The sequence below is a fragment of the Lipotes vexillifer genome, unplaced genomic scaffold, assembly GCF_000442215.2.
Source record: "Lipotes vexillifer unplaced genomic scaffold, Lipotes_vexillifer_v1.1 scaffold418, whole genome shotgun sequence".
Taxonomy (NCBI): domain Eukaryota; kingdom Metazoa; phylum Chordata; class Mammalia; order Artiodactyla; family Lipotidae; genus Lipotes; species Lipotes vexillifer.
In genome coordinates this window covers 5,804,491-5,823,591 of record NW_006798629.1, presented here as the reverse complement: position 1 = coordinate 5,823,591, position 19,101 = coordinate 5,804,491, and the positions used below count along the sequence as shown (strand labels likewise).

The window sequence follows — 19,101 nt, the reverse complement described above, 5'->3', positions numbered from 1 at the left end:
TCAGCAGGGGCACGTAGTCTGTCTGCACCTCGACACCCTGGGGAGAAAGGCCACAGTCAGGGCTGCAGCTGCCTCAAGCCAATGACGTCTGAGGCATGGAGAGGGGATCGTCCAATCCACCAACCCAACAAAGCAGAAAGGGGCGGGATGCCCTGTAGCCTTGGGGCCCTACTCCAGCTCTGAAGATGCTTCAAGAGCTTGGAGCCCAACTGCCAACATGGGATTTCTTTCCAGCCCCGACTCAGTCTGTGCAAAGAGATGGAGCCAAAGGGTTGATCCATTCATTTTGTTTTACTCTTGTCTGGACCAATAGCCTCCTGTGAGTTTCAATGAAGAAACACCATCACTTCTCCTCCAAGATGTACCTAAGCCCATGACAACACCCGCTGCTTGGATGGTTTCAGAGCATCTTGTGGGGAGTTAAATTACATTTGACAAATGATCGAGTCATCTGCATCCAGCCACAGCGGCAACACACACACACACACACACACACACCCTGCACATGCACACAAACAGGGAGCTTCACCTGTGTTACACATCCTGCCGTAAAGGAGTAGATGAAAGCTGCTTCATTTGGAATCAGGGAGGAGCAGGAGGAGGGGACTGATGCTCGCCTTTCAATTTAAAAACCCAGTCCTGCCCCCACAGGGAGACAATCCCACTGTGAGGCCGCCAACCCGGGCCTCACATCCTGCTTCCTCGAGAGTCAGGCTAACTTCCGACTCCAGCCCCAGCCCTCCCTGCGTAGACTCTCTCTGCTCGGTCAGCTCCTGGTAATGGCTTCAAACACTGCTGACGTGTGTAGAGTCCTTCCAGCGGAGGCCGCCACAGGACTCATTCAGCAAGTACCTGGGAGCCCAGGTGGGTCGGAGGTGAACGAAGGCAGTTCTGCTGCTGGAGTTCAGTACAGCAGAGGCCACGGCACAAACACGCATGTGACCGAAATACAAAACAGCCCACTGGCAGGGCCATGAGGCTGGACTGTTTGGTGCGACTGCGGTCAGGGAGGGCTTCCTGGGGCTCAGGGGCTGGGTGGAGATGGACAGGTGGAGCTGGGGAAGAGGCATTCCAGGGGGGACCTCAGCACAGACAAATGGCAGACCGCGAGGGGCCTGGAGCGCTGAGAAGAGGCTCACCCGAGGAGCGGCGCTGCTCAGAGGGGACCACCCACGGTGAGGGGCTGTCCTGCTAGAGGCCTTTTGGGGACAGAACCAGGGGCCAGAAGAGACATGAGGGAACAACCAGCCCTGCTTCTCCCAACTGCTTTTAAAACGCCTATCACTGGGCATCCATCCCAGCGTGGCTACCGGGCAGCCAACGTACCCTCGGGGAGCCTCAATTATATAAAGTAAGTCTTGGCCTATGTCAGTGGTTCTCAAAGTGTGGTCCCCGAGCCAGCAGCATCACCTGGGAACTTGTTAGAAATAGAGTCTTGGGACCCCACCCAGACCTGCACAATCAGAAACTCTGGGGGTGGGACCCAGGGGTCTGTTTTTTTTTCTTTTCTTAATTGAAGTGCTGTTGAGTTACAATATTATATTAGTTTCAGGCGTACTCCATAGTGATTCAATATTTTTATAGATTATACTCCATACAAAATTATTATAAAATATATTTTCCCTGTGTTGTACGTTACATCCTTGTATCTTATCTATTTTATACATAGTAGTTTGTACCTCTTAATCCCCTTTACCTATCTTGCCCCTCCCGCTTCCTTCTCCCCACTGATAACCACTAGTTGGTTCTCTATATCTGTGAGTCTGTTTCTGATTTGTTATATTCATTCATTTTATTTTTTAGATTTCACATATAAGTGGAAACATAAAGTATCTGTCTTTCTCTGTCTGACTTACTTCACTAATAAGCATAATACCCCCAGGTCCATCCATGTTGCTGCAAATGGCATTATTTTGTTCTTCTTTTATGGCTGCATAGTATTCCATTGTATATATGTACCACATCTTCTTTATCCATTCATCTATTGATGGACACTTGAGTTTTTTCTGTATCTTAGCAATGATAAATAATGCTGCTATGATCACTGGGGTGCATGTATCTTTTCTAATTGGTGTTTTCATTTCTTCCAATACATACCCAGGAGTGGAACTGCTGGATAATGCGGTAGCTCTATTTCTTTTAAAGAGTGCTTCCAGTAGTTGAGATGCAGCTAAGTCTGAAAAGTACTGCCTAGATAATCAATTAGGTTTCCACCGGATGACAGAAAAGAGTCTGCAATTTTGTGGCCAGAAATGATCAGCTGTTAAATTTCGAATTTCCTCGAAAGGAAAGCTGTTACCTTTCCTTTCATCCTCCGGGAGGGGAGACGGTGGGGGACAAAAGGAGGGGGGTGGGCAAGGGGCAAGAGAAGGAGGAGAGGAAGGGGAGTCAGTGAAGGAGGGGGAGCAGGAAGAAACGGAAGGAAGAGAGGAGAGACAGGTACAAATACAACCAACTGACGGGAGAGGGGCCGGAGGCGACCCCTCTCTGGCCCCGTCCCTGAAGCCCCCATTCAGGCCAGAGGCGGCAGCGGGTGACCCAGCCACCCGTCTCTGCTGGCCCCCTGGACACACGGGACCTCCCTTCCAGACCAGTTACGGCCAGTGTCCCTTGTGCTGGGCAGGGCCCTCACCACCTGCTGTGGCAGCTTTATCCTGAGAACCCGTGCCCCCATCCCTGCATTCCTGATTTAAAGAGGAGAGAGAGAAAATGGTACATCCACACTCAAGCTCTGCAAGGTTAAGATCACTTGGGTCTATCAAGAATAACCTTCCCACTTTATCAAGCACTCTGACAAACCAGCCACAGACAGTCGCCATGGCAACCAGGACAAGCGAGTTGCTCACAAAGCCCTGAGTGGCAGGATGGGGTTCTTTTAATGGTGCCGGTGCCCCGGCCTGGTTTTCTCCTCGGGTACCCAGCACGGCAGGACAATGGGCACCCCCGAGGCAGCCTGACCCACCTGCCCAGACAGGCCTCGAAGGGCTGCTTCTGCTTTGCTCTATTTTATTCCCCTCATTCACCATCTTAAAGAGAAAGACGGCAGGATTTCTCCCCAACAGCTTTTCCCCTCAAGGTAGGGGATGTCAGCCAGAGGGTACAGAATCATAAAGACTAAAAGGAAGAAGCGAAAACACAGCAAAACATGACCCTGCTTGAGAGAGCTGAGAGTTCAATCACAAGTGTTCCCAGCCCGCTGTCACAGGACGGGTTGAAAAGTAAAATACAAATGGTAGGGGGTGAGGTGTTTCATTCTGCCAGATTCTCCCACTCCAACCCTCTGGGCTGGTCTTGATTTAATTAACGGTTAATGTGGTTTTCCACAAGCACCTATCAAAGCTGGTTTTCATATTATCGACACAGTCAGACGACAACATTTCTAAAATATGACATGAACTCCATGCAGTCAGTGGAAGAGGCTTTCAAGTCCATTAGCTGAGAAAGGTGGTCGGAAACGCATCGGACGGAAGGCTCTCTTTGATCTGCTTTTCTGTGACACTCCAGTGAGGAGAGAAAAGCACAAACAGCACTCCAAAGCCAGCCCGCTTATCAAACGAAAAGACATTTCTTTCTGGGAACAGGTGCAAAAATTTTAATTAACTCTCCACTCTCCTGTGTGGATACGTAATCTCCGATCACACCTGGAGTGTTAAAAAAAAATGAAGCATGTCCTGTGGTTCTTTGACTTGTATAAAAGGGATTCATTTGTATTTATGGCTCTTTTTCCTTTGTTCCCTGTAATTTCTCCGTGGTTGCAAATCCACTAAAGAAACAGGCATCTGACACAACTTTCCCTTACCCTCCCAAAACAGAACAACACGATGTAGAGTTTACTAAGAAATGCATGTGTCTTTTGATCCTTTCCAAGATCCTTTGTGCAGGGGAATATTAGGAGGTAACTCATTGGTCCAGTGAGAAAGTTTGTATCCTGATGGCAGTGTGCTCTTCTTTTCTTCTCCTTGTTTCCATTCTGGAAGAATCTGGGAGAAAAACAGCTTAAAAGATGATACTTTGCTCCTTATTCATGACTGTGAATGAAGAGAGGAATTCAATTTCCATGTCTGAAAAGTATGCAGGACTTCTGGGCTGGTCTCCACACCTGAAACAATGATTGGAGACAGCCACCAGCTGGGTGCTTCCCTTCCCTTCCCTTCCCCGAGAGGGCATGTGAAGCCAGAGGCCTGCAAGAGTCTTTTGTAAAATTGCTACCGAAGCACTAATGCCTAATACTAATTGGCAGGGCATGTTTATATACTATTTCCTTACTTATAAATTTTAGGTATCTATTGATTTCCTACCATGGGAAATGAAGGCTTAGAGCTCCCGTTCACATTTCTTACTTTCTCTTTCCTGAGGCCCCAAATGGTTAGAACATAATTTTAATTAAATCAAAAGTCTGTGTTTGTGTTATTGCAAAAATATTTCTGGGTCAGGTAATGTTCCGTGACCCCCCCTTCCTTTTTTTTTTTTTTTTTAATATAGTCCTTTATTTTTCCTGGAGTTAACTGTGGCCTCAGTTTTTTTCATCTGTGTGGTTGTACATGAACCCATCGCTAATTCATTCCACATGTTCCAACACTTCTTCCTGCCCATCAATAACTATCCCATGTACCTAAATATATTAGTTCTACTTTTTTCCACTTGGAGACATAATTTCTGGAACTTTCTGTACCCTTGCTTCAATCTGGGGTGGATGCTTCCCAGGACTGTGTTCTCCCTCCACTACTGTCTATGGCTGGTGTCTTCTCTGTTTTGATTTCCTCCTCATTTTGCTGGAGCATATCCTCTAGTGGCTCCCTAGGAAACAATGCCCTGGAAGTTATTTGCATCCCTGCACTCCTAAAAATGTCTTTGTCTTCACTTTTAATGAAGTTTGGGTACAGAAGTCTAGGCTGAAATCTGTTTTTCCTTTAACACTTTAGAAGTATTGCTCCACTAGCTTCTAGATGTCAGTATTGCTATTGTGATATCTATTTGGATTACTAATACTTTGAGTGTAACCTGTTGTGCTGCTTTGGAAGATTTTAGGATATTTTTCCCCATGAAGTTCCAGAATTTCACAACATGCCTTCATGTGTGTGTGTGTGTGTGTGTGTGTGTGTGTGTGTGTGTGTGTTTACTTAAAGGGCTGTACAGCCAATGGCTTTGCCCTCAAAGGATTCTTGTCCTTTAGCTCTGAAAAGTGTTTTGGTTTTTTGTTGTTGTTTTGATAACTTTTCTCTCTTCCATTTCTGTCTTCTTTCTTTCTGGACTTCCTATTAGTCGAAACGTAGGACTGATATGTTAATTTTATTACCTTTCTTTCCCCCTGTTTTCTTACTTTTTAAAAATTTTACCTTCTGAAAGATGTCCTTTATTTTGTTTTCCAGTCTTTTTGTATGTTCTAAAATGTTCTGCTGCCCTATTTTCAGACCCCAAAGCTCTTTCTTCTCTTTTGAGCATTTCTTTTTTATAGCATCTTGGTTTTGTTTCACGGATACATATATTCTATCTCTAAGTCGTTTTGTCTGATCCTTGAATTATCTCCGCAGTCACCAGGTTGCACAAGACAGAGGTCGGAGCCAGGGATCTTACCACACTGTGTAAGGACTTCACCACAATGCCCCAGTTTTCAGCTCTGCAGATCACATCCCACCATCCTGGAGTGATTTAGGCTTTGAAGACCAGAGCTTTCCTCAGGATCCCTTCTACATCCAGGTGCAGCTTCCCTACTTTGCTAAATTAATCCGCCTTCCTCCATGCACCTTCCATCTTCTAAAAATCTGTTGAAATCACACATCTTCCACTTCCTCTTCTTCCAATCTTTTTGTTCTTGTGGGTATCTATCCATCCATCCATCTACCTACCTATCTATGTCTCTATGTCTCTATGTCTCTATCTATCTATCTATCTATCTGTTATCTTCCTGTCTAACCATCCATCCACCTATCTACATACCTATCTGTCTCTATGTCTCTATCTATCTATCATCTATCTTCCTATCCATCCATCCACGTACCTACTTACCTACCTACCTATGTCTCTATCCATCTATCTATCTATCATCTAAAGTCATTTTTCATTATTTGTGGGAGTTCTGTTCTATAATGTTGCCACAAACACTGAATTAGCAGATACTGAACCACTGTTCCTGGGGAAATACAGGGTTAGCTTCCTGTTAGCCTCTGGTCAGATTTGTAACTCACGCCTGAACAAAGCTTACCTAACACACATATTTGCCCCATGAGGCACATCTCAGCCTTCCTGTTCTTAGGAACACAGGACAGTACTGCACCACTATGCTTGGGGGCAACTTTATACAGTGAAATCACCAACAAAAAGCACAAGCATGTGAAAAATGTGGCACTAAGTGAAATGCGAACAGGACACTTGTTTACAGCATGACAGCTGAAATGAGAAAGCTTAGCTGGGAACGTGCATGTCAGCAACATAATTTTTTTTTTTGCCACTAAGCATACATCTGCAAGTGACTGTGAAAGCACCAAGAGTACTGATTTGGGGATTACAAATAAATTTACAAATAAATCTATCATTCTTTTAGTATCAGTTCACCGGGATTTTTCAGAAGAGAGAAGAAATAGCTACCTATGTCCAACTCCCCACATTTAACACAATTTTATTAATTTTTAAAGGGCCTACTGGAAGCCATTTCTAAACATCTTAGAATCCAGAAAACATAAAGAAAAAATAATAAATTTGGTGACATAAAACCCCTACTGCGTGACAAACGACAAGCTATGCAAAGGCAAGAGACAAATGACAAGATGGGAAACTATCTGTAGCTCAAATTACAGTCAAAAAAGTAGCTCCTAAAAATTGATAAGAAAAGAAATCCAGTAATCCAAATTTTAAGATGGGATGAGGCTAGGAAGAGAGTCACAAAAAAGGAAATTCTAATGGCCATAAACCAGAGGAAAATATACTAAATCTCACAATAAGAGAAGTGCAAATCAAAACTACCCTGTGATATCATAGTTTCACCTCTCATATTGGAAAACCCCAAAGTTTGAGAACTACTTAGCTGACGAGGCTGTGGGGAGGCAAGTATTCTCATACATGGCTGGCAGGAGGACAGATTCAACCTCAGGGAGAACAATTTGACAGTGTCTCTCAAAATTACAAATATATTTACCCTCTGACCCAACAACCGCACTTCTGGGAATGGATCCTGTATATTAAAAAATGACAAATGTACAGAGTTATTCACTGGAGAACTGTTCACAATGGCAAAACACTAGACACCACCTGTGTCAATCAGTGTTGGGCTTGTTAAATAGTGCTGTATAACAACATAATGGGTAATGGCTGCTTATGTATTGAACCAAGGCATATGGGACAAGGACCACAATGAGAGGGAATGATTCCTATGGTAGAAAGAAAAATGCCCGCTCACTCCCCCCAAATATGTCTACGTCCTAAATCCTGGGGCCTGGGAAGAGGTTCCCTTCTATGGTAAAAGGGATCCGGCGGATTGATGAACTTAAGGATCATGTGATGGGGAGATTAACCAGGTGGGTTCAATGTGATCAAAAGGGTCCTTAGACGGGAGGCAGGAGGCGGGTCAGAGTCAGGTAAGGAGAGGTGAGGATGGGAACAGAGGGCAGGGTGCTTGGCCACCAGCAGGTTGGCCTCTAGAAGTTGAAAGCAAGGAACAGATTCTCCCAGAAAGAATGCAACTCTGGCAACCTCTTGATTATAATCCCTTACAACCCATTTTGGATTTTTGGCCTCCAGAACTGTTAAGAGAATAAATCTGTGCTGTTTTCAGTCACTAAGTTTGTAGTAATTTGTTACAGCAGCAATAGGGCACTCATACACAGTCTAAAGCCAGGGAAAGGGTTAGATGAAAATGAAGACTTGGAGGCATTGGCCAATATGGGGGGAGAACAGCTCAAGGAGGGGTGAGGCTGGCTGAGGACTGGGTCTCCTGGGGAGGGGACAGCAGAAGATGATAAAAAGCCCTGAACTGGGAGGAACTGGCTGGAGGGCAGCCCAAGGTAGGGAACACGTTTAAGAAGAAAGATCCACACCATGTAATGTCATGAGAGGGCAAGCAACACGGAGCCTGAAAAACCGTCTCTGGATAGACCGTGAGGTCTCAGGAGACCACAGCCAGGATGCTTCAGGAGGGAAGTGGCTGGCATGTAAACATGTTCTCAGGAAATCTGGGGTCTGCATTGACTTTGCCATGGCCAGCAGAGACCCTGGCCATGACGGCACACAGGGAAGATAAGAGTCATGCCCTCAGGTGATAGAAAGTAGAGGTGCAAGGGCAGGGCAGGAGAGGGGAACGCCAAGCTGGAAAGAAGGAACATTTCATCTTCATTTATCAACTGGAAAGTAGGGGCTGTAACACTGCGGCGGTCTTGCAGAAAACTCCACTGAGTCCTTCAGTATCGCCAAGGGCACGGCTATACCAGGTACCACTATTCACTTATGAATCTCCACATCCAGTCAACCTGGTTCTGTGCCACGCACCTGGGAAGCAAAGATGTGTGAGCCTCTTCTCCTGCTGTAGGAGATCCCGGTCCAGTGGGTGGGGAGAGCAAACATACAGTCCCTCCCCAGATGCAAGCCACCATGAGGTGTGCTGGAGGGAAGGAGAGAGGAAGGGAGGCTGTGCCACTCGTTCTCTCTGGGGAAAGGGCAAATCCGTCTGAGGCCAGTGGCAGCTGCAGCAGCCCTGCCTTCCTGGTCCCCATCCCCCCCCAGGCCTCCTGCAGGACCACTGCCTCTGCCAGCAGAGGGAGGGGCAAGGATGCTGGGGCCGGCTGGAGATGTTGTTTTCCTCTTTGTTTTACACACAATGCCCCAGAAAAACATTTTGCTGATATGTAATTAGGCCAAGATAATAGAGCCTAAGAAAGCCGGCCGTCTCATTTTAGACAACTTCGGCTTTCATAACGTTCAAAGAGAATACGTTAAAAAAAAAGCGCTTAGCTCTCAGATATAGAAAAGGGGGCAGGGGAAAATACATGCAGTGTGTGGAAAGCTGCTTTTCTCGGACTATTTACCCACCCCTGCTGCTTAATTCACATGTTTGCCTGATTTCCTCTCCCACGCAAGAAAGGCAACAAACCCTGCAGCCCTATTGAGAGCCCAACAAAATAATAATAATGACTGCTATTATTATTTGAGATACACTGTTTGCAAAAAATGGCCTCAGTGATTACTTCCCTGCCTCTAGGCCTCTTTTCGGCATCCTACAGCTCCTCCCATAAAGAGGCAGAGTCCACTTCTCCACCCCTTGAGTTCAGGCTGACCAACAGATATGGTAGATGTGACATCATAGTTCTAAGCCCAGGCCGCAAGTGACCTTGCTGCTTCTACCTGCTCTCAGGGAACCAAGGACAAGCCGAGGGTGGCCTGTTGGATGATGAGAGTCATGTGGCCCAAGCAACTAGCAGACGTGAGAGACGCCATCTTGGACCAGCGAGGCGCCAGTCGACCAGCCAGTGACACAGATGCAGAGGGAGGTTAGAGGAGCCCTGCTGAGGTTAGAGGAGCTTAGCCCAGATCAGCAGAATCACCCAGCTGACCTGTGCACTCACTACAACCATAAAGGCTGGTTATTTCAATTCGCTAAGCTTCGGGGTGCCTTATTCCACTGCAGAAGCTGAGAGATTATGATTATTCTAGGGAGAGCCAAATAACCCAGCAAACCTCTAGGAGGAAAATCGGAGTCACCTCATCTGATTAGAGAGAAATGGAATGTAATAGCTACTACTGAATGGAGCTCGGGGTTTCTAATTTCTCACCGCTCTCAAAGCTGGCACACCACGCCCTCATCTCCTACGTGCCAGACGCATTGTGACCCGGCATGGCATCGCAGCCCTGAAGTCTCATTTACGACAAGCTACCGTGAGGCCCAACACTGCCACCTGCGTACCCTGGGAGGAAGAGATAAAAACCCATGCAGGGGGAGAGCGTGCTCGCTCGAGATGCTGTCCGGGCTTCTCCCAGAGTACCACGCACGCCCAGCTGGCAGGAAAACCAAACCTTCAGTGCAAGATAACACTCTTCTAGATTCTAGGCCAGGCAGGTGATTTGGTCCTGGGATGTGCAGCTTCGGGAGAGGGGTTAGGGGTTATGGGGTGGAGGGACAGGAGATGCACGCACGCATCAGAGCTGCCTGCTGACAGGCGCCTGCTCGACAGAGTGAGAACCACGCACAAAGGGCTCCCAGATTACACTGCAGGCAAAGATGCTGGACGTTTCAAGGTTAAGGGGGCACGGCTGGGGCAGACTCTGACCATTAGTAGGAGAAGATGCTGCTGCCGTTCTGAGCGCAAACAGTTAAGCGACTCAAAGCCGTTACATCCTGTGGGCTGCTCTGTGGGACCTCACAGTGGGACAGCGCGAGCCTTGCATCCTCCAGAAGCTGACATTTCACACACACACTGAATGCGTCGGGGTGAGCGCATCCTCTCCAGCAGGCAGACTTGGAAACAGCTTGGTCTGATAACAATTAAACAAGAAACATTTTCTCCATCCAGGGACTTGCCAAGTCCCTTCTGCTTGCTTTGAGGAGTGAGAGGAAATTAGACTTTCTGGGAATAAATGGGATCTGTCACTTTGTCTTTAGACAATATGAGGTGAATGAGGGATCATAGTTTTAGCCTTTCTTTCTTATTTTTTCACCATATCTACAACCTAGAAAAAAGGGGATTTAAAAAGAGCTTTCCCACAGTATACAATTAAAAGGGATTTACTCTGGAGTGGGGGTGGGGTGGGGACGTGTGTCAGCAAAAACTCTCGAAATTAAAACTACATCAAAGTTATCACCTTCAACTACAGTGGATTCCTGACTGCTTACCAATAATCATAAAGCGTTAGCCCAGATGATGTCCCTGAACAAAGGCTGCTTCAAAATCCTAGCAGAAGCGGCAATGGAAGTTAAGGGTTATTCCACTGTCGCTGGCCCAGCAGCACTCGGAGCCACAAAGCACAGTCACTCTGAAAAGACAGTAACGTTGTAGAACATTCAGCACAGCACATTTTCCCTCCCTGACTTTCTCCATCTGGTAAATTCAAGGGGCCACGGTCCCACTTCAGAATTCGGTCAGTATTCTCTCTGGTCAATATTCTCTCGGTGGTGACCCAGTTGTTAGCCTCTTGTTGCCATGCTTACCAGGATGCTAACTGGACCCTCTCCCTCAAGCCAAATTATGTTGCACGAGTCCCTCGGTGTGTCCTCTGAGGACCCTGCTCCTGGTAAGGGGACTTCTACTAGGGCTTCCGAGGTGCTGGGAACCACTAGCGGGAATATCCAGCCTTCAGGACACGTCAGACCCCTGACTGTCAGCTCCCCTGTCACCAGGGTTCTTCCATTCTCTCTGGTTTCCTGCTCCACTACAGGCTGGAGATAGACGCACCAGAGCCTGTCACAGACGCACTGTTGGGTTTCCATCAGCATCTGGGTTGTGACCCACCAAAGGAGGAGCTGATGAACAGAAAACCAAGGTCAAGAAAATGAAAACGGCCTCAGAGAGATCAGCCAACTCTACGTGGGGTCCGGAAGAAGACCCCCCTATTTCCCTCTGTCCCCTGCACTATCACTTCATCATACTGATCACTTCTTAACACTGATTAGCTTATCTATTTACTACTATCTCCTTCACTGGAATGCATTCTCCACAAAGCAAGGGGTTTGTCTTATTCTCAATGAATCCCAAGCAACTAGAGAAGTGTCTGGCACAAAATGAGTCAATGAATGAATGCACCTTCCCTAGCATTTCTGGGGTAGGTTCTGCCACCGCTGTCTTATATGCTCTAAGTCTTATCAAAATTGCTGTAAATCACATCCAACACTAATGAGACGTGAGTTTACCATTAAAAATGGGAGTTAATCTGCCAGGATGTTGTGGTACCATCCTTCTGACCTTTCTGTATGTGGAAGTTGGAAGTATATTCATGTATGAAAATTAAATGCAGAACCACATTGGTCACCAACCACTAAGGCTACTGGATGCTTTAGCAAAGATTGGCAAAATTATTAAACTGGCCACACACAAATCCATCCCCATCCTGCATCTGTGCCCCTGCACTGTGGTGCAGATGGTCCTACCAGGAGATAATATCTATCTCACCACCTCTTGAATCTGAGCTTGGTTTTGTGACTTTCTTTGGCTATTAACAGGATATTAACAAATCAATAGGATGTTAACAAATATGATGCAAACCAAAGCATGAAATAAGTAAGCTAGCACACCGGGGCACTCAGGCACCCTGTGACTTTCCTCCTATGAAGAAGTCTGGGCAAGCCTACTAGATGTTAAGATACACAGGGCCTTCTAGCCCCAGCCAACAGCCAGCCAACTGTCAGACACGTGAGTGAGGCCAACCCTGGATCCTCTGGCCGTCACCTGATGTATGGGAGAGCCCAGGAGAGGTCAGCTAAACTGCTTCAGAGCAGAAGAACTGCTCAGCTGACCCAAAGAATCATGAGCTCAATAAACAGTCATTTGAAGCTGTGACGTTTGGAATGGTTTGTTATACAGCAAGAACTAACTGATACAGACTGGAAAACAAAACATCTATCATTTAATAGAGACAAGTCTACATGCTTCTTTCAGTGTGACTTTGTCTTCATATGGGAGGGTGACTCTGCACAATTTTATAGCCTAAATCGGTTTTGTTTTTTTTTGTTTTTTTTTTTTTTGCGGTATGCGGGCCTCTCACTGCACAGGCTCCGGACGCACAGGCTCAGTGGCCATGGCTCACGGGCCCAGCCGCTCCGCGGCATGTGGGATCTTCCCAGACCGGGGCACGAACCCGTGTCCCCTGCATCGGCAGGCAGACTGTCAACCACTGTGCCACCAGGGAAGCCCTAAATCAGTTTTAGATAGGGTGATGTCTTTGTGATGATCCTCATATTCTTGACCCATGTCCCCTTCTGGACAGCATCAAGCATTTTTCAGGTGAAATCAAAAGTAAAACTTGTTTCCATGGGATACAAAATAGCTAGCTTTAAAAAGTATGGACCTTTAAGCCAAAATGTGATATGAAGCACAATGATAAAGCTAGAGAATATTCATGATGTACAAGAGCAAAAAATGGAAACCATCTAAAATCTACCAATAGAAAACTAATTAAATAAATTAAAATACGATGGCTCATATACCAATATTCTACAGCCGTTTAAAATGATGAGATAGAGTGTGAACAAAATAATCCCATTTTTAAAAAATATATGCAAATATATTTTTCTGCCTATATACAGACAGAATATATACTAGAATATACACCAATATGTGACTATCTTCTCAGTTATAATGAAAGTGGGATGATTTTTGCTTTCCTTATTTGTATTTTCTAAACTGTCTTCAATTACATGTATCAATTTTTAAAAACACCTTAAGAATAACTGACGTATCTAAAAATTCACCTGTTTATATATAGTACACAATTCAATGGTTTTTAATATATTCACAGAGTTATGCAACCATCACCAAAGTACAAATTTAGAACGTTTTCATCACCTCCCCCCAAATTCTTGTCCCCATTAGCAGTCACTCTTTTTCCCCCCACCCTCACCCCTAGGCAACCACCAATCTACTTCCTATAGATGTGCCTAATCTGGACATTTCATATAAATGGAATCATACAATATGTTGTCTTTTGTACCTGGCTTCTTTCATTTTAACATAATGTTTTCAAGGTTCATCTGTGTTGTAGCCTGTATTAGTACTCCATTCCTTTTTATTGCTGAATAATATTCCATTGTACGAATAATATTCCATTGTACATATTTTATTTATTCAACACTTGATGGGCATTCGGATTGTCTCAACGTTTTGGATATTATGAATAATGCTGCTATTATTTCTCTTGGATATGTGCCTTAGAGTAAAATTACTGGGTTGGTCATATGGTAACTATGCTTAACATTTTGAGGAACTGTCCATGCATCACTTTTGCAATAAGGAAAAAAAAGTTATAAAAATTTAAGAACAGATGTCTTGGCCTCATTAGACTAGTTTCTGAGCCTTCTTGTCTAATTTGCCAAGTGAATCCCCCCTTCCACCATAGTTGAAGAGGATGTTTAATAATTTTGCCTCAAAGAGGCCACTGACTTAAAAGCAATAGTTGACCCATGCATCCCAGCTTATTAAAGCTGGAAGCAATCAGGGTGTTTCTCCGTTCAGTGGCTCCTGGTTGGATTTTTAACATGTAGATCCCTAATCTCCACCCCCAGACCTACTGACTGCCAGGGCTAGTGCTGGGGAATGTGTACTCGTATCAAATCCCCAGGTGATGCTGAGGATCAACAAGGTTTGGGAAGCACTTCTCTAGTGCTTCCTGCCCAGAACAGGAAGGCCACCTCCATCACCCCTGAGAGATGGTAAACTGAACATATGAATCACCCTGATACCTGGGAGTTGACAGCCTCATGCCCCACCTACTTCCACTGCCAGATGGTTCCACAAAACTCTCCAAAGGATCCTGGTTTTCCCCTTGCAACTAAGGAAAACAGAGTCTATCCCCTTTATCAGAGGTCTGCCCTTCGAAGATGTGGAACCAGCTTCCTGATTGCCCTTGTTTGTTCCTCCTCCAAAATAAACACACCCACTTGTTTTCAACCATTTCCAGGCATGTCCTCCATCGCTGTCCACCCCCCAATCTGTCTGTGTTTCTCGTCAAATACAGCAGTGTGGTAGACATAAGACTCCCAGTCAACTGGTATCACACTGGAAAACAGAAGATAAGCACCTCCTGTGTGCATTTCATAATATGGCCAGTTATCTTTTACCCATAGCAATAATCTCATGTTGTTTCATATCCACCCAACCAGTGTTTGATGAAACTTGTAACACGAAAGGAATTAATTTGGATCCAGGGAACATGATCATTAGAAACAGCTAGTCCCTGACTCCAGGAGTTCACAGAGCAATTAAAAAATTAAATAACTCTATGCCATATGATCCAGCAAAGCCACTCCTGGGCATACATCCAGACAAAACTATAATTTGAAAAGATACAGGCACCCCACTGTTCATAGCAGCACTATTTACAATAATTGCCAAGACATGGAAGCAACTTAAATGTCCATTGACAGATGAATGGATAAAGAAGAAGTGATACACACACACACACACACACACACACACACAATGGAATATTACTCAGCCATAAAAAAGAATGATAATGTCATTTGCAGCCCCATGGATGGACCTAGACATAGTAAGAGAAGAATCTAAATTATGAAACAAATAAACTTATCTATGATACAGAAATAGACTCACAGACATAGAGAACAACAGAATTGTGGTTGCCAAGGGGGAGGGGGTAGGAAGGGAGGGATGGATTGGGAGTTTGGGGTTAGCAGATGCAAACTATTATATATAGAATGGATAGACAACAAGGTCCTACCATATAGCACAGGGAACTATATTCAGTATCCTGTGATAAACCATAATGGAAAAGAATATGAAAAAGAGTAGACACATATACTGAATATATGTGTATAACTGAATCATTCTGCTGTACAGTAGAATATCACACAACATTGTAAATCAACTATACTTCAATAAAATAATTTTTTTAAAAAATTAGATAGCTCTAAGGAAGGTGGAACATGGTGCCAAAAGTGCTGAAAGGAAGGGAGTGCAAATCCAGCCGACAGCATCAAAGATGATGTCACAAAGAGTTGGGCCAGGAAGGGCAAGGACCTCAAATGTCAAGGAGGGACTCAGCAGAGGGCAGGAGAGAACACAAATGGAGGGACAAGTAACCAGGGTGTGATCTGGAAAACCCCACTTGGTCACAGCTCAGAGCATTTGGAGTATTTGGAGAGGAGTAGTCGGTACACTGTTCACCTGAATTAAACTTATTCATTACAATTGCTTTCAAATCAGGTATTCTCCATGCTGTGTTATTGATTTTTTTGCACTTAAATACAATTGATTTTTTTATACTTAAATGTATCCCATTACATTTTGTTGGGCTGGTTTTGACCTAACATTGATAAACTAGTAGATAATGAGATTGGAAGGAGTTTAAGAAATCAGGGAAACCTACTCAGAAAAGAAGCTCGATTAGATAAGTAATTTTCAAGGCTTCTTGTTTTGTTTCTTTTTTTTTGTTTGTTTGTTTTTGTTTTTGTTTTTTTGCGGTATGCGGGCCTCTCACTGTTGTGGCCTCTCCCGTTGCAGAGCACAGGCTCCGGACGCGCAGGCTCAGCGGCCATGGCTCACGGGCCCAGCTGCTCCGCGGCATGTGGGATCTTCCCAGACCGGGGCACGAACCCACGTCCTCTGCATCAGCAGGCGGACTCTCAACCACTGTGCCACCAGGGAAGCCCCTTGTTTTGTTTCTTTTCCATTTTTTAAAAAGTAGTGGGAGGCTTTCCACAAACATCAATGTAATCTAATTTAGAAGCCCAATATGTAAAAGCAGATAGATTCAGAAAAAGCAGCTCTGGTTCCCACTGATGTGGGTGGGTTGTCCAGAATCTTCCCCACTCCCCGCTCTCAACGATTCCCTCAATTCTTCCCACCCACACCGTGCCCAACTGAAATGTTTCTGTGGAGCCCAAGAGCATCCCTGTTCTTTGGATCTTGACTGCCATCCAGTATACTCCACGGCCTCCCACAGGTCCCCCATCATCTAGGTCTCTACACGAGGCACTGAAAATGATGTGAAACAGGACAAGGCACAGGATGGCATCAAAGGGCCCGCGAAGAAAGACCCCCATCCAATTAAAGATGTTCATACTGAGTGTAGCCCCTTAAGCAGTTCCAAAGGAAGCAGGCCCTTCCTTTGTATTTCATCTTACTGAAGTTCTTGCCAAGTGAATTTAAAAAGGACAAATTCCAAGGAAGGGTGATGAATGATCACTTAACTACAAGAACATCCTCCAATCCTCTATACCCACTGATTTAATATACTAAGTTCTTGCAGAACCATTTGCCCTGTCCTCACTTGTGGCTCCCAGGCTGTCTATGCATTTAAAAAATTATTATAGGGGTCATGAGAAGGAATGCAGGCAGTTCTCAGGAGCAAAACCAGCCCTTGGCTGGCAGCCAGCAAGGAAGCAAGGACCTCAGTCCTGCAACCACAAGGAGCTGGATTTGGTCAACAACCTGGATGAGCTTGGGAGCAGATTCTTCCCCCAGAGCCTCCAATAAGGAACACAGCCCTGCCAAGCCCTGATTTCAGCCTTATGAGACCCAAAGGAGAGGACCCAGTTGAGCTCACCCTGACTTCTGACCTTCAAAAACTGTAAGACAATAAATTGTGTGTGTGTGTTTAAAACTCTTATAGAATCATCCGCCACCCTTCTAATCCCAAACACATTGGGCAAACCTAAAGATAAAGCCCTTCTTATCACACTGAGGGTTGCCTCTTTTTTTGTCATGCACTGGATGTTTTAAAGCATACTACCGTTTAAAAAATGCATTTGTCCCATGATTCTGAAAGCGTGATGATTTCCTTCACTCTCTCTTCCTCTGCAGCCAGGCTCTAAATCCGCCTTGCCCCACGGTCTTCACCAGACCACACACTTGCCTCTCCCCTCTCATCAGCCTTAAAAGGCTCCTGGTGATTTAGGGCCTCTCACCACCCCTCAGGAAGCCTGACAAGGAAGAGAAGTTATTTACGGGTGTGGAAGGACCAGGGGGTGAGCATTCATTTTTAATGACTGCACTTCCTCCCCCCAGTTAAAGGAATCAATCCTTCCTGCCTGGATTGAATCCATTCATCATGTTTTCACAGTGGCTGACACAGTAGGAACTCAATATTTATTTGTTGAATAAATTTTTAAAAAGCCTAACTTACTTGTATGACTAAATTTTGCATAGGAAGTGAAATATGGGAATCTGAGAAAACAGGACCATTGAGTTTATGGAAGAAAAAGAGTGCAGATAGAGAGTAAAAGTCAAATTCTTCCTTTGTCATCCCACTCTCTGAGCTGTCACCAAGTGCAAGTTTAGTCTTCTTTAAAATACTTCTAGGAGCATCCCTGCTTTCTGTCCCACTCAGTGGCAAGCTGTTGGTTGCCAAGGCCAATAGCCCAGGTCCACCTTCCTGGCTGACACCCTCTCCAGCCCAGCTCATCATGATCTTGACAGTGATGTGGGTCTGTGACCCAGCCAATGGGACAGAAGGGAAACTCTGCTTGGGAGTTCCTGGGAAAGGTCTTACTTGCTAATAAAAAAGGGCACATGGCAGGAAATGCCCCCTTCTTTCCAACTGTCATCATGTTCCCATGAGACGCTTGGGAACTCTGCAGCCACCTTGGGATTAGGGTCCTGAGGGGAGACCTAGCAGACAAACTGAGGACCGGGATGTGGAAGGTGACAGTCCCCGGGTCCCTGATGATGTCCTCAAGCCGCTGAAAAAGATGACGCTGCAACCCCCCACCTTCCTCCAGACTTGCTGCCTGGTGAGATGTGATGACAAATCCCTACTGTTCAAGCCACTGCCAGGTGGATACTCTGCCTTGACAGTGGAAAGCATCCTGATTGATACCCATGACCACCACATATGACATCACTTATATGTGGAATCTAAAAAAATGATTCAAATGAACTTATTTACAAAACAGAAATAGACCCACAGACGTAGAAAACAAACTTATGGTTACCAAAGGGGAAAGTGGGGAAGGGATAAATTAGGAGTTTGGGATTAGCAGATACAAACTACTATATATAAAATGGATAAACATAAAGGGCCTACTGTATAGCACAGGGAACTACATTCAATATCTTGTAATGACCTATAATGGAAAAGACTCTGAAAAAGAATATATATATATAACTGAATCACTTTGCTGTACACCTGAAACATTGTAAATTAACTATACTGCAATAAAAAATTATGTTCAAAACAAGAAGTTGTACAAGAAAAAAAAATATGTGGAAGACAACAGAAAGTGGAATTACTCAACTCCTATTTTACTTTCTTTTCCACAAGGAGAAAATAAGTACACTTAAAACCTAAGAGAAGAAAGGCTATGGGGAGACAGAACTAGCTATCATCTAAAAACTAACTTTTAATTACCCAAGTAAAATGAATATTTCTCTACATAAAAATGAATATATTCCAGATAAAGCTGCCTTCCACCCTTCCATGCCAAGTCACAAGAAGCCACCATCATCA

The 19,101-nt window shown here is 44.9% G+C and overlaps 1 protein-coding gene across 1 annotated transcript in view; it reads right to left on the bottom strand.

The window, feature by feature from the left end:
- Nucleotides 1-19,101, bottom strand: part of RFTN1 (raftlin, lipid raft linker 1) — a 192,866-nt gene that overhangs the window by 10,815 nt on the left and 162,950 nt on the right. The window contains exon 7 of the mRNA XM_007470645.1: nt 6-37. Within this exon, the coding sequence (XP_007470707.1) occupies nt 6-37 (32 nt within the window). The remainder of the gene's footprint in view (nt 1-5; nt 38-19,101) is intronic.